The 13489-nt window shown below is 48.2% G+C and overlaps 1 protein-coding gene and 1 pseudogene across 2 annotated transcripts in view; one reads left to right on the top strand and one right to left on the bottom strand.

The window, feature by feature from the left end:
- The first annotated feature begins 3118 nt into the window (after positions 1-3118).
- On the top strand, positions 3119-9515 carry LOC103251092 (annotated as a pseudogene).
- A 1077-nt stretch (positions 9516-10592) lies between these two features.
- Positions 10593-13489, bottom strand: part of LOC103251091 (mitotic-spindle organizing protein 2B-like) — a 9011-nt gene continuing 6114 nt past the window's right edge. For both annotated transcript variants that reach the window (XM_008049701.1, XM_008049702.1), the window contains one exon: positions 10593-10835. In XM_008049701.1, coding sequence (XP_008047892.1) covers positions 10678-10835 — 158 coding nt within the window. In that variant the 3' untranslated portion in view covers positions 10593-10677. The remainder of the gene's footprint in view (positions 10836-13489) is intronic.

The following is a 13489-nucleotide window of genomic DNA, read 5'->3' as shown; positions in this document are numbered from 1 at the left end:
CTGGAGTGCAGTGGTATGAGCATGGCTCACTGCAACCTCAAACTCCTGAGCTCAAGCAATTTTCCCACCTCATCCTCCCAAGTGGCCGGAATTACAGGCTCATGCCACCACACCTGGTTAATTTTTTAAAATTTTTTTGTAGAAATGAGGTCTTGCTATGTTGTCCAGGTTGGTCTCCAACTCTTGAACTCAAGCAATCCTCCTGCCTCGGCCTCCCAAAGTGCTGGCGTTACAGGCATGAGCCACTGGACCCAGCCACCTATATTATTATAATACCATGTCTTTACTGTGCCTTTCATATGTTTAGATACACAAATACTACTGTGTTACAACTGCCTATAGTGTTTAGTACAGTAATATGCTCTAAGGATTATAGCCTAGAGACCTTAGGTCATACCATATAGCCTAGATGTGTAGTGTCCTATACTCTCTAGGCCTATGTAAGTGCACTCTATGATGTTTCCCCAATGACAAAATTGCCTAAAGATGCATTTCTCAGAACATATCCCCATCATTAAGCAATATGTTACTATACTTAAAATCACAAGGTGATACAGGTTATAATTCAGTTATGTACATTATGTGGTTGGAGCCCTGAAGAAGGTGGGTGCTATGAACTGAATTATGCTTCCTCAAAGTTATATACTGCAACTCTAATGCCTAATGTGACTGTATTTGAGTCTAGAGCCTATAAGGAAATAACTAAGATTAACTGAGGTCATAAGGGTAGGGCCTTGATCCCATAGGATATGTCCTTATAAGAGACCAGAGAGCTTGGGTGCTACCTGCCGCCTCCCGCATGGGAAGACATGGTGAGAAAGTAGCTTTGTGCAAGTCAGAAAGAGAGGCCTCTGGGATTTCTAGCCTCCAAAAGTATGATAAAATAAATTTCTGTTGTTTAAGCCACCTAGTCTATGGCATTTTGTTATGACAGTCAGAGTTGGCTAATACAGAAGGATGCAGTCTCATGGGAAGAAAAGGCAGGTAGAGCAATGGCTTCTTCCTGGTTTCTCTGGCTCCCTGCCCCTCTTCCCCGTGCCAAGAGTTCCTTTTAAGGGCAGATCTAAGAGCACTGTTCAGAAGGCCCCCAGGCCCACAGAAAAATCCCAATTCCTTGATCTGATGTTTCCAAGTACACTAGGCAAGCTCACTCTCTCTTTGCTCTCCTCTGGAAGAAAGTTAAAGGTTTGCCGAACTACTTTCTAGAGAGAAATCAGAACTGGATGTTCTGGTGATGAGCTGGGGGTATGTCTGAATTCTTCCTCAAGAGCTTTTCACAGAAGTGAATACCCACTGGATTCTAAAAAAAAAAAAAGTTTACAATTTTTAAGAACAAAAGAATCAGGCCCTACCTCTACCAAAATTTTTTTTTTAAATCAGGCAACATGGACAATGCTTATAGACTCAGCTACTCAGGAGGCTGAGGCGAGAGGATCACTTGAGCACCAGAGTTTGAGGTTGAAATGAGCTTTGATCACACCACTGCACTCCAACCTGGGCAACAGAAGGAGAACTTGCATCTAAAAAATAAAAATAAAAAAGGATGGAAGAAATGGGTGATTGTTGCAAAGTACTCCAAACTGAATACTTGGTGCCAACTCAGTCTTCCAGAGACAGGGGTGTAATACTCACTCTTTGGTGGACACAAACTACATTCCTTCTCGATAAAGAAGCGAGAAAAGAAAAATGGCTCAGAGTAGTCTGTCTGTGTGAGATATGTAGAATTTATCAAGCCCTGAGAGACATGAACATGTGACTTTTCCTGCTCTCCCCCCACCTATGCCCAGGACCCTTTGTTTAAAGGCATTTTGTTCCTCATTAGCTGCTTGCTTCACATATTATCTTCGTATTGCTGGAATTTGTGTTACAAGAGCAATGTATAGCAAATGAATAGCCTATATTATTTTTATTAATTTTAGAGACAGGGTCTCTCTCTGCCACCTAGGCTAGTTGCAGGGGCATATCACAGCTCACAGCAGCTTTTCCTGGGCCTGTGGATACTCCTGTCTCATCCTCTTGAGTAGTTATGATTACGTTGCCCACCACCATAGCCCGCTAATTTGTTTATTTGTTTGTTTGTTTGTTTTTGTAAAGAGAAGTCTGCCTGTGGTGCCCAGGCTGCTTTCAAACACCCTGTCTCAAGCAATCTTGCCTCCACCTCCCAAAGTACTGGGATTGCAGTTATGACCTACCACACAGGGCCTGATGCTATTTTAATGTAAATTCTTGGGAAAAATTTAACAGCTGCCTCTTCTTTTCCTTTAAAAAAAAAAAAAACTATTTGTAACTGCTGCACTTCAAGTATATATTCTAGGAAACGTGAACGCCGCTCTCCCTGGGTTGCAGTCCTCAAACGTGGCCAAATAAACTATCTATATTAATTTTGCATTAGCTCCTTCCATTAAAGTTGAGAGAAGTGATCCATCCTGTCCAGTCCCCAGGTGCATGGGAATAGCTTTTGTGAACCAGGATCGCAGCAGGTGATTGCGAGTTGCCCTGAATTTGGAGAGATGGAAGAAGGCCTCATGGAGGCAGCCGTGCTTGCCAAGATGGAGTAGGCCTGGGGACTCAGGAGGGGACAGCGGCACAGTGATGTCATCAAGCCATTTGGTGGCCTGGGATGTACTTGCACGGTAATGTCCCACACCCCACCGAGGCGGTGCAGTGGCAGTTCCAACCACAGAATCCGAGGACACCCCAGAAACACCCTCCATGTCGCGCCGAGTACGTCCTCCCCAGGCCTTGCAGCCAAACATGCATCCAATCAGTAAGCGTCACTCCGCATAATGAGCAATGGCCAATCGGAACTGGGATCCTGGGCCTCAGCCTGTCCCAAAGAACTCCGGACCAATGGGCGCCTGGGCAGAGGCGGGCCAACCCGGCTCAGCACATGGCACGGCTGCTCATTGGCAGCCATTGAACGCGGTGGCGGTTGAGGTCTGAGGTCGAGCAGCTGCGTGGGACATTGGCAGAACTCACCATGGGAATGCCCTGGGACTGGGCTGGGGAGGAGGGATCTATGGACGGTGTGCATTTCCAGACCCCGGGCACCCCTGCCCCCTAGATACCCCGGCCGGAGGGTGGGCGGATGGACCTTGGTACAGGCCTCTGAGGAAAGATGAAGCTGGAGAAGGACACAGGAGGTCCAGGGCGGGACACGACGACTCTGGCTCGTCTTCCGGGACTGCGGGCCGAGGGCAGCGGGGACCCCAAAGGAAGTGGACAGGGAGTGTACAGGGTGAACTGGGCGGGAAAGACGCAGGTGCAGCTGAGTTGAGTGCGGGAGGCCTTCTTGACACGAGGCTGAGGACCACAGCTTGGTGGAAGAGAGATGCGGGGGCGTTCTCAGAGAACAGACAGCCTTGGGGTCCTGAGGACGGGAGGGAGGTTCTCAGGCTTTCTGGTCTTGGACCTCTCTACGTTCCTAAAAATGACAGAATAGCCCAAGGAGCCTTTGTTGTGCATCCCAGCTGTTGATATGTGCCATGTTAGAAATTAAACCTTTTTAAAAAACTTATTTATTTATTATAAAGATGTGGGGTACAGTTCAGGGTTAGGTATACAAACATTGATCATATATCCTTGTGAAATTAAAGCTTTTAAAACATTCTTTCATTGTCTTAAAAAAAAAAACACATGTTCACATAGATCACAGATATCCAGGTCCTAATAGTACAGTTTGTCAGGTTTGTTTTGTTTTGTTTTGGAGTCGGGTCTCACTCTGTCACCCAGGATGGAGCATAGTAGTACGATCAAGGCTCAGCACAGCCTTGAACTCCTGGGCTCAAGAGATCCTCCTGTCTCAGCCTCCTGAGTGACTGAAAGTACAGGCATGCAACACCACATCCAGCTAATTCTTTGATTTATTTGTAGAGACAAGGTCTCCCTATATTGTCTAGGTTGGTCTTGAACTCTTGAGCTAGAGGAATCCTCCCGCCTAGGCCTCCTGAAGTGTTGGGATTACAGGCATGAGCTACCATGCTCAGCTAATAATTTTCTGAAGTAAAAATAATGTTTCATGAAAAAGGTGGCTACTTCAACTTGCAACTCAAACAAATATCATGAGTATGTGTACTTTAGTATGTGCACAAGTGCTTTATGTTACTTATTTTGCCACAGCATTTGGGGTAGAGATTTAATAAAATTAACATTTGATAGCTCCATCAAGGACATTTTTTTTTTAGTTGGAGTCTCACTCTGTCACCCAGGCTGGAGTGCAGTGGCACGCTCACAGCCACCCCAGTGTCTACCTGCTGGGCTCAGGTGATCCTTCCGCCTCAACCTTCCAAGTAGCTGGAACTATAGGTGTGCACTATCACGCCTGGCTAATTTTTTGATTTATTGTAGAGATGAGTTCTCACCATGTTGCCCAGGCTGGTCTTGAACCCATGGGCTCAGGCAATCCCCTCACCTTGCCTCCCAAACTGCTGGGATTATTGACTTGAGCCACTGAACCTGACCCATCAAGGACAACCTGAAATGAAACTAACTTTTTCTTTTTTTTTTTTTTGAGTTGGAGTCTGTCACCCAGACTGGAGTGCAGCGGCTGCTCTCGGCCACCACAACATCGACCTGCTGGGCTCCGGTGATCCTTCCGTCTCAGCCTTCCAAGTAGCTGGAACTACAGGTACGTGCTACCACACCTGGCTGATTTTTTATTTATTGTAGAGATGAGGTCTCACCAAGTTACACAGGCAGGTCTAACTTTTTCTTTTATTGGCTGTGAGTGCAAGGGGTGGTGCTTTGACCTTGGTCTGTGCTAAGGCACCAGCAGTTCTATCCACCTTCACATGCGTACCCTCGGTACAAATGTCAACACAGTGAAAAGGTCTGGTAATGTTCTAGGAAATTGGTTTTATCCCCATGTACCCTGGAAAGGTCTGTGGGCCCCTAGGGCCTGGGAACTCCACTGAGGACCGTTGCTGGGTAGGAGCTCAGTAGAAACAATGGACCCTTTACTGGAGGAGGCACAGACTTATCGGAAAGCAAAGAAGGGGCTGGAGCCACAAAGGGCTACAATAGTCCCTCCCCGCATTTGTGGTTTCACTTTCCATGATTTCCATTACTTGTGAGGCAGTACAACAAGATATTTTGAGAGCCAGCGAGCACATTCATGTAATAACTTTTATTATAGTACATTCTTTTTGTTGTTGTTGTTTTTGAGTCGAAGTCTCACTCTGTCACCCAGACTGGAGTGCAGTGGCACGCTCACAGCCACCGCAGCCTCAGCCTGCTGGACTCAGGCGATACTTCTGCCTCAGCCTTACAAGTAGCTGGAACCACAGGCATGTGCCACCATGCCCGGTTAATTTATTTTTGATTTATCATAGAGATGAGGTCTCACCAAGTTGCCCAGGCTGGTTTCGAACCCATGGGCTCAGGCAATCCTCTCACCTCAGCCTCCCAAAGTGCTGGGATTATAGGCGTGAGCTACCATGTCCAGCCTATAGTACATTCTTATAGTTGTTTATTACTCATTGTTATTAACGTGCCAAATTTATTAGTTAAGTTTTATCATGGGTATGTATAGGAAAAAACAGGGTATATGTAGGATTCTGTACTATCTGAGGTTCCACTGGGGGTCTTGGATCTGTCCTTGTCAGATTAAAGGGTCTGTAGGACTCAGCTCTTATTTAGGAAAAGTGATCTATGGGAAGAAGCTGCTTTGCCAGGAGTAAGAGGGTCTGTGGAGATATTTACTCAGGGCTGCCTCAGCCCTGCTCAGGTGGTGCTGTCTGCAGGGCACATGGACATTGGTTACCACCTGAATGCTGTGCACGCTCTAATGCTGGTGCATGATAGTCTTGATCTGCATCTTAGACATAAGAGGTAAGCATAGAACACTGGTTTATTTTCTCCAGAATAGAAGCCCCAAGTGGTTCCATGGAGAGCCGCAAAAGGAGAGCACCTTTTAGTGCCTTCCCCCAACCCCCCTATAAGAAATTGACAGAATGTCACCTGGAAGCCTGTGAAAGCCAGGTCATATAGGGTGTTCTGATTGTACTGCCCTGCAGAAGTCACACTGACCTGGTGACTGCCCACTTAGTGAGAGATTTTTAAATTATCCCCTTTGATATAGCTATAGGTAGCAAAGAAATAGGTACCCGTGGAATTACTGGTGTGGAACTGTGGTGCCTTTTTTCTCTTCACTGGGAACCAGTGCTTCCAGCCCTGGTCGTGTGAGCTGGCATTATCTCTCTAGTGCCATAAATGGCATTTGTGGTTTGTGTATCACTTGGAGACATTTTTACAGGACATCCCCACTGTTGACATATAGGAAATTTCATGTGCTTTGTAGAAGTAAACAGTCCTGAATGTGTCCATTGGTGAGTACACTAGGCCTAAGGACTCATGGTGTCTCCTTGTAGATACGGTGCACACAGGAACCTACAGGCAGCTCTTCTACCCGGAGCAGCTGATCACCAGGAAGGAAGATGCAGCCAACAACTATGCCAGAGGCCATTACACTATTGGCAAGGAGATAGTTGACCTGGCCCTGGACCGGATCTGCAAACTGGTAAGAAGAGCACTAGACAGCATCATGTGGATATTGTCCTGGACAAGAGCATAGGCCTTGGATTGCAACCGGAGGAGGGTGGGGAGGTGGTGTCAGTTTGCCAAACCCAGGATAGAATCATGAGTCTGACTGAATTAGCCAGTTGTGAGGTATTCATCATTTTTCCTTTCTGTTTGGTCAGCTCCTAAGTGTAATGCATGTTCATTAGGGACCATGTGAACGTGTGTGAACCGGAAAAGGCAAAGGGAAATGACCCTGGCTTGTTGGAGGCTGGTGGTGTGGCTCTCATAGGCCTTGGCTCACGTTGTCTGGCTTCTCTCAGGCAGATCTGTGCACAGGGCTGCAGGGCTTCCTCATCTTCCACAGCTTTGGAGGTAGCACCAGCTCTGGGTTCGTGTCTCTGCTCATGGAGCAGCTGCCAGTGGATTACAGCAAGACATCTAAGTTGGAGTTTACCATTTACCCAGCCTGCCAGGTTTCCACAGCCATGTGAAGCCCTACAACTCCATCCTGACCACTCACACCATCTACGACATATGTCGGTGCAACCTTGACATCGAACATCCCACATACACCAACCCCAATTGCCTGATTGGGCAGATCATGTCCTCCATCACAGCCTCCCTGCGATTCGATGGGGCCTTGAACATGGACCTGACAGAATTCCAGACCAACCTGGTGCTGTTCCCCCACATCTACTTCCCTCTGGCCACCTACGCCCCAGTCTTCTTGGCCGAGAAGGCCTACCATGAGCAGTTGTCCGTGGTGGAGATCACCAATGCCTGCTTTGAGCTGACCAATCAGATGATGAAGTGTGACCCTGGCCATGGCAAGTACATGGCCTGCTGCATGTTGTACAGGAGGAAAGTGGTCCCAAAAGATGTCAACGTGGCCATCGCCACTATCAAGACCAAGCACACCATCTCGTTTGTGGATTGGTGCCCAACTGGATTTAAGGTAGGACTGTGATGTGGAGTCCTTGAGACTGTCAGTAAGCAGCAGGCCTTCTGAGTATTGCTGCCTCTGAAGGCCCACACCCTTTTGGCATATTGCATCTTGGTCAGAAATTGGTGAATCAGGGAGATAATTTATTCACTGATGTCTTTTGTACTTCCTTTCTGAGTCATTACATAATTAAAGGTGTGGTGAGGTGTAAAAAATTTTATTTTCACATGAGTAAGTTTTTTTTGAAAGATTTGTGCCCCTTTTTCAAGAGGTAGATTTAGTGTGGAAAATATAGGTTGAACTTAGAAATGTAGAAGTTTTATTGACATTGTGATAATTCATGTGAACGGTATATATATTTATTTCTTCTCTCTCTCTCTCTCTTTTTATAGAGATGATGTCTCACTATGTTGACTGGCCAGGCGCTGGTCTTGAATGCCTGGCCTCAAGCAATCTTCCTGTCTTGGTCCCCCAAAGTGCTGAATTACAGATGTGAGCCACTGAGCCTGACCTATGTTTTATTATAACTGGGTATTACTATAAGTTGGCTGCTGTCCCTGAATCCCACTTTATCCTTAGGTTTGTAGGAATGAAATCAATTTAAATGCCCCATGGAGTGTTTGATTTAAAGAAAAATGATCATGAATCGTTTTGTCATGGAAATGGTGACATCTTTATTCCCCTATTAGTAATCTGGCCCGAGTTTGCCTTAAACCTCTGTCTTGTACCAACTTTCCAGTGACACACCAAAGAAACCTTGCTGTTCCTTGTTAGGATTTCCTATAGTCGGTTACTGAATCCTGCCAATTCTCTTTCTCTTGGGTTGTGGGTCCTTGAGCTTTGCTTTCCATTCCTCCTGTTTGGTTCATACCCTCACTGCCTTGGTGAGACCACTGCAGTAGGTTCTTACCTAGGATTTCCTATTCTGGAGGCTCTTTCTTTCCTTCAGGGACTAGCGTGGTTGGTGGACCAGCTGCCTGATTTTGTAAATAAGCTTTTGTCTGAACACAGCCACACACCTTCTTCTGTGTGGTGTGCATGTGACTGCTTTTTCTGTTCAAGACCAGAGTGTGGCAGGTGTGACAGAGATCCTTTTGCCCAAACAACCTAGAATTTGTATGACCCTGCCATTTAAAGAACAAGTGTGCTGATTCCTGCTCTAGCTAGCCCTATGACTCTTTCCCGGTTCTGAAACTTGCAGTACCTTCCTTCCCTTTGGTCCCTACATTGGAATGTCACCCCCCACTTAAGGAGTCCTATAGACCACCTGTTGGTGCTGAGATATCAGTGTTCATGTGACCCTTGACCTTGGGTCTGTCACGAGGCTCATGTGGTCATGGTGGCTCACTGGTGGTAAGCAGGGGGTATGATCTTCATGTGACATCACAATTGAATACTCAATGTATCTGGGTGGGAAAAGTTTCAGCTACAGGATTCATCCCTCTTCTTAAGGCCTATGGAGGAAATAATCCTACAAGAAAGACAAGGCAGTGTACATTTTTAGAGGAAAGACAGAATCCCTTCGCCTGAGCACCTATCGCATGTCACAGTTGCTAGGACACAGCCCTTCAGGCAGCTTGGGACCCAGCCAGGGTAGCCGCCTTCAAGGCTCTTCTTTCCCTTTTTCCTTATCTGGAACCATATCTCTGCTGGCCTGGCACCCTGCCTGGCACAGGGAAGGGCTCAGTGACTGTGAGCTGAACCGAGTGATCTCCCTGGTCACCTGCAGTGTGACTGGGCATCTACAGCATGTCTTCTGTTTGAGAAGGAACAACCTTTTCTGGGTTTGACAAAAGCTTCATGAGCTGGGGATCAACTACCAGCTCCCTGGCTAAGACCTGGCTAAGGTGCAGTGGGCCGTGTGTGTGCTGAGCAACACCACGGCCACTGCTGAGGCCATGGCCCACCTGGACCAAAGTTTGACTTCATGTATGCCAAGCGAGCCTTTGTGCACTGGTACGTGGAAGGCATGGAGGAAGGGGAGTTCTCTGAGGCCTGCAAGGACCTGGCCACTCTGGAGGATTATGAAGAGGTGAGTGTGGAGTCTGTGTAAGCTGAGGCCAAGGAAGAATACTGACGGAGGGTGCCATGGGCAGGTGCTCCTCTCTCCCACTCTCTCCTGCCACCCCCAGCATGGCTTCTTTCAAGGTAGTTACAATTAAAGTTTCTGTAACCGACCCGCCTGGGCAGCGAGACCTCATCTCTACGATAAATCAAAAAATCAGCTGGGCATGGTAGCGCATGCCTGTAATTCTGGCTACTCGGAAGGCTGAGGCGGAAGGATCGCCGGAGCCCAGCAGGTCGAGGCTGCGGTGGCCGGGAGCGGCCACTGCACTCCAGTCTGGGCGACAGAGTGAGACTCCAACTCAAAACAAAAACAAAAACAAAAGTTTCTGTAACCAAAACCTCTGTGTGTTGCCTCTTGGCTCTGCCCACAGGAGTGGTGGGATCTTGGATCCATGAGGACAGTGTTCAGGTCCCCTAGCTGGCAGTCCTGGAGTGGAGGTAGGGTACAGGCCTACTGTGCATAATACATGAGCTGTTGTTGAAGTGACTTGACTCAGGGAAAATACTCAGTACCTTATAGCCAAGGTTTCAGAGTAGAAAGATTTACTAATTCTAGGAAAGGTGAGTCAGGGTTTTCCATTGAATTTCCTGTTTTGAAGGGGCTTCTCTGTCGGGGACATGCTGCATAAAAAGTTTAGAACTGGAGAGCTTAAACCTGACATCTGTGGGTAGGGGTGTCCAGGAAACCCTACAACTGTGGGTCACACCGGTAAGGTCAGGACACTTCTCGTTGGAAAAACAGCTACTGAATCCTCCATGGCATTCATGACCCACAGAAGGACACAACACAGCCACCCTGACCTCACTGCTCCAAGGTGACCTGCAAGGCAGTGTTCTCCCTCCATGCTCACATGGCCACTTTGCCCTCCACACTGTCAACAGTCTTGGTAGGAAATGTCGCACTTCCACTGCAAATGAAGTGTGTTGACGTCTGTCTGTAAAAGGACTGGCAAACCATAGATTTTCTCTCAGAATTGAAATTGGGTCCAGGAATGTGAACAATTTAAGTCACCTGGCTAGTTCAGTTATAGCATGAATGGAAGAGAACAGCTGGACTGGACCCTCCACTTTCAGAAAGATTTATTATCACAAGAAACAATTCGTGGCCTTTGCTGGGAGGCCTGTGTGTGCCAAGCCTCTGCCCCAGCCTAGGTGCTGTTCCGGGTGGGGCTTTTCCCAGGCCTGCCCCCCTTGGGAAGCCTGGTGGCACTGGGCTGGCGGGGCATCCTCTGGCTGGATACTTCACAGCCGCCACATTCTGCCAGGGCTGCTGCTCCACTGAGAGCAGTGCTGCCTTTGTTCCTCCCTGGGGAGACAGAGCATACCTGTTAGGAACAGCACAAACCCATAATCGCAGCACATCCTACAGTTGTGTTCCTTGCACAACATTTTTGTCTACAAGTTCCTGTCAAAGTTATTTCATCTGGAGACACCATATCAGCCCCAAGTCTGAAACTCAGAACTGCTAAAGACAACTCGTCCCCCAGAAGTCCTTGGCGAGTGTAGGGCTCTTTAGGCTATGTGCAGGATGAGGCCATGCAAGGAGCGACTGGAAATGCCCTAGAAGGACACTCATCCTGGGTCCATTTGGGAAAGGATTCTCAGCTGGTCCATACCTGGCCTGGACAGCACAAATGGTCTTCCCCAACAGTGCCAGGAGGGCTGGCTGCCTCCTCCTCTCTGTGTACATCTATACTGAACCACCTGTCTGAGCAGCTTGACTGACAGGATGCACAGCAGGCTCCTAGTCCTGAATTCAGGCTTCTGATTTTGATCTTGGAAGCCCTTTCCCACACTGTTTCCTCTGTACCCGAGTACTCTGCGAGCAGTGGACAAGCCTCCTGCTCTCGGGTTAACTACCAGGCTCCATGCTGGGTTTCCTGCTGAGGTGTCACCTCTTGAGACTTTCCTTTTGACCACTACGGTCACCCTTGAACAAAACCCACTGTTCAGATGTTCCTGGATTGGTAATTTGCTTACTTTATTGTTTTTTGTGAAGTTAGCCAGAGACCTGCAACCACACTTGGGCCAGAGCTTTATTTTAAAGGAGTAGCTTATCCTGGGTTCAGCGTATTGACAACCTTAGCAAGACAGACTGAAGAGACCCTACAGGGCACAAACTTGCCCAGGGAGCAGCATTGCCCCTGGTGTCATAGACTCTCTCGCGTAGTGCCTCAGCCCGGGTTTTCCTTCACTCTGGCTTGAATGGTCTGTCCTGTGGGTTGTAACCAGGGTATATGTCCCTGTCTGATCCTCAATGTTGGGTTCCCCAGTCTTTCTTTTCCTGTGTCATGACAGAAAAATAGTGTCTTGACTCTGACCTGGCCAGCTGCATGTTTTCCCTTTCCTGAACCTAAGGTCGGCCTTGACTATTCCACTCACTGATCAATGTGTTTAGGTTGCCCTGAAACACTGAAAGATCAGGTATGTTGCTAAACATGTAAGGAGCTGACCCCACTCCCAGCCAGAGTCCTTGAACCCCCATATAAACTCCATCCACGATGCTCTCGAATGTTTCTAGATAGAACACCTCTGCCCTCAACTCCTATCTGTGGTGAGACCATGCAGCACCCCCATATATGTGTGCTCCCCTAATAAATGCTTCAGACTGATCACCCTGGTCAGATTCTGGGAAGGTTTGGGGAAGTCCCTTGTGGTAACTCCTCTGCTGCTGCTTTTGGGGAGCTTCCAGCTGAGGAGTCAGGAGGGCAGGTCACCCAGCCGGGTTCTTCCCTTCTTCATCACGTTTTGTCAAATAGCCTATAAGAGGGAACTGAGAGTTCTTGGAGAAAAGATGCAATGAAGAGTGTTTGGGGTCCATTAGATCATGTGTTTCACCGTTTGTCACCTTGAGCAAGCAGAGGTGCCTGCATCTGAAACACCCTAGACCCCGGGTCCCCCAGGGCCACTTCCAGCTCTCTTTCCATGCTCTCTCTACTGACAGTGACATTCTCCCCAGATTCCTGCAGGGACAAGAAGGCCCTCCTTATGAGTTTCTGGAAAGTTCTTCCTCAGAGAAGGAGGGATCTCTGGTGCCTAGTGGGGTGGGGCAGGTTACAGTGCTGTTATTCCTGGTGCACTAGTGGATTGTCCCCATCTCCTGTGGTCTTCCCCTGCCTTGCCTTCCTGGGCTTCACACTCAACCGCTCGCACACACTGGATCCCACAAAGACACAGGGTCACCCAGAACTGAGCAGTGGCTTGGCCAGAAGTGTGAAGTGGGTGATACTTGGCCAACTCAGTCTACCAACAACTTGTAAAAAAGACATAAAGCAGAGAACTGTCACCACACGTTCATTTGGTACAAAGTGACATTTTTTTGTTCCCCACTGATTGGACAGGGGGTAAAGATCTCATCTCCCATGAGTGGATGGTACCCACCACTCTGTTGCATCCCTAAGAGGCCAGCTTCTTGGGCTCAGTGGCTCAACCTGTAATCCCAGCACCTTGGGAGGCCGAGGCAAGGGATTGCCTGAGTCCACAGGTTCAAGACCAGCCCGGGCAACTTGGCAAGACCTCGTCTCTACAATAAATCAAAAATTAGTTGGGCGTGGTAGCATGTACCTATAATTCTGGCTACTTGGAAGTCTGAAATGGAAGGATCACCAGAGCCCTGCAAGTCAACACTGAGGTCGCTGTGAATGTGCCATGATACTCCAGCCTGGGCAACGGAGTAAGACTTCAACTCAAAAAAAAAGAAAAAAGAGGCCAGCCTCCTCCTCTGAGACCACAGGCCCTCTCCAGGCCAGGTTGGGTAGAATGAGATCTTCTGGAGCAGCAGCTTAACTCAGGTGCTCAGGTGTCCATGCCTGGCAAGTAGCATTTTATGACAGGTGTAGAAATACAGTTTAGCCAGGCTCGGTGGCTCAGCCTGTAATCCCACGCCTTTGGGAGGCTGAGGTGAGTGGATTGCCTGAGACCGCGGGTTCAAGACCCGCCTGGGGCAGGCGAGACCTCATC

Source organism: Carlito syrichta, unplaced genomic scaffold, assembly GCF_000164805.1.
Source record: "Carlito syrichta isolate Samal-C Ts95f unplaced genomic scaffold, Tarsius_syrichta-2.0.1 Scaffold136027, whole genome shotgun sequence".
NCBI classification, from domain to species: domain Eukaryota; kingdom Metazoa; phylum Chordata; class Mammalia; order Primates; family Tarsiidae; genus Carlito; species Carlito syrichta.
Note: the sequence above shows the minus strand (reverse complement) of the source record. Positions and strands in the feature narration are given on the sequence as shown.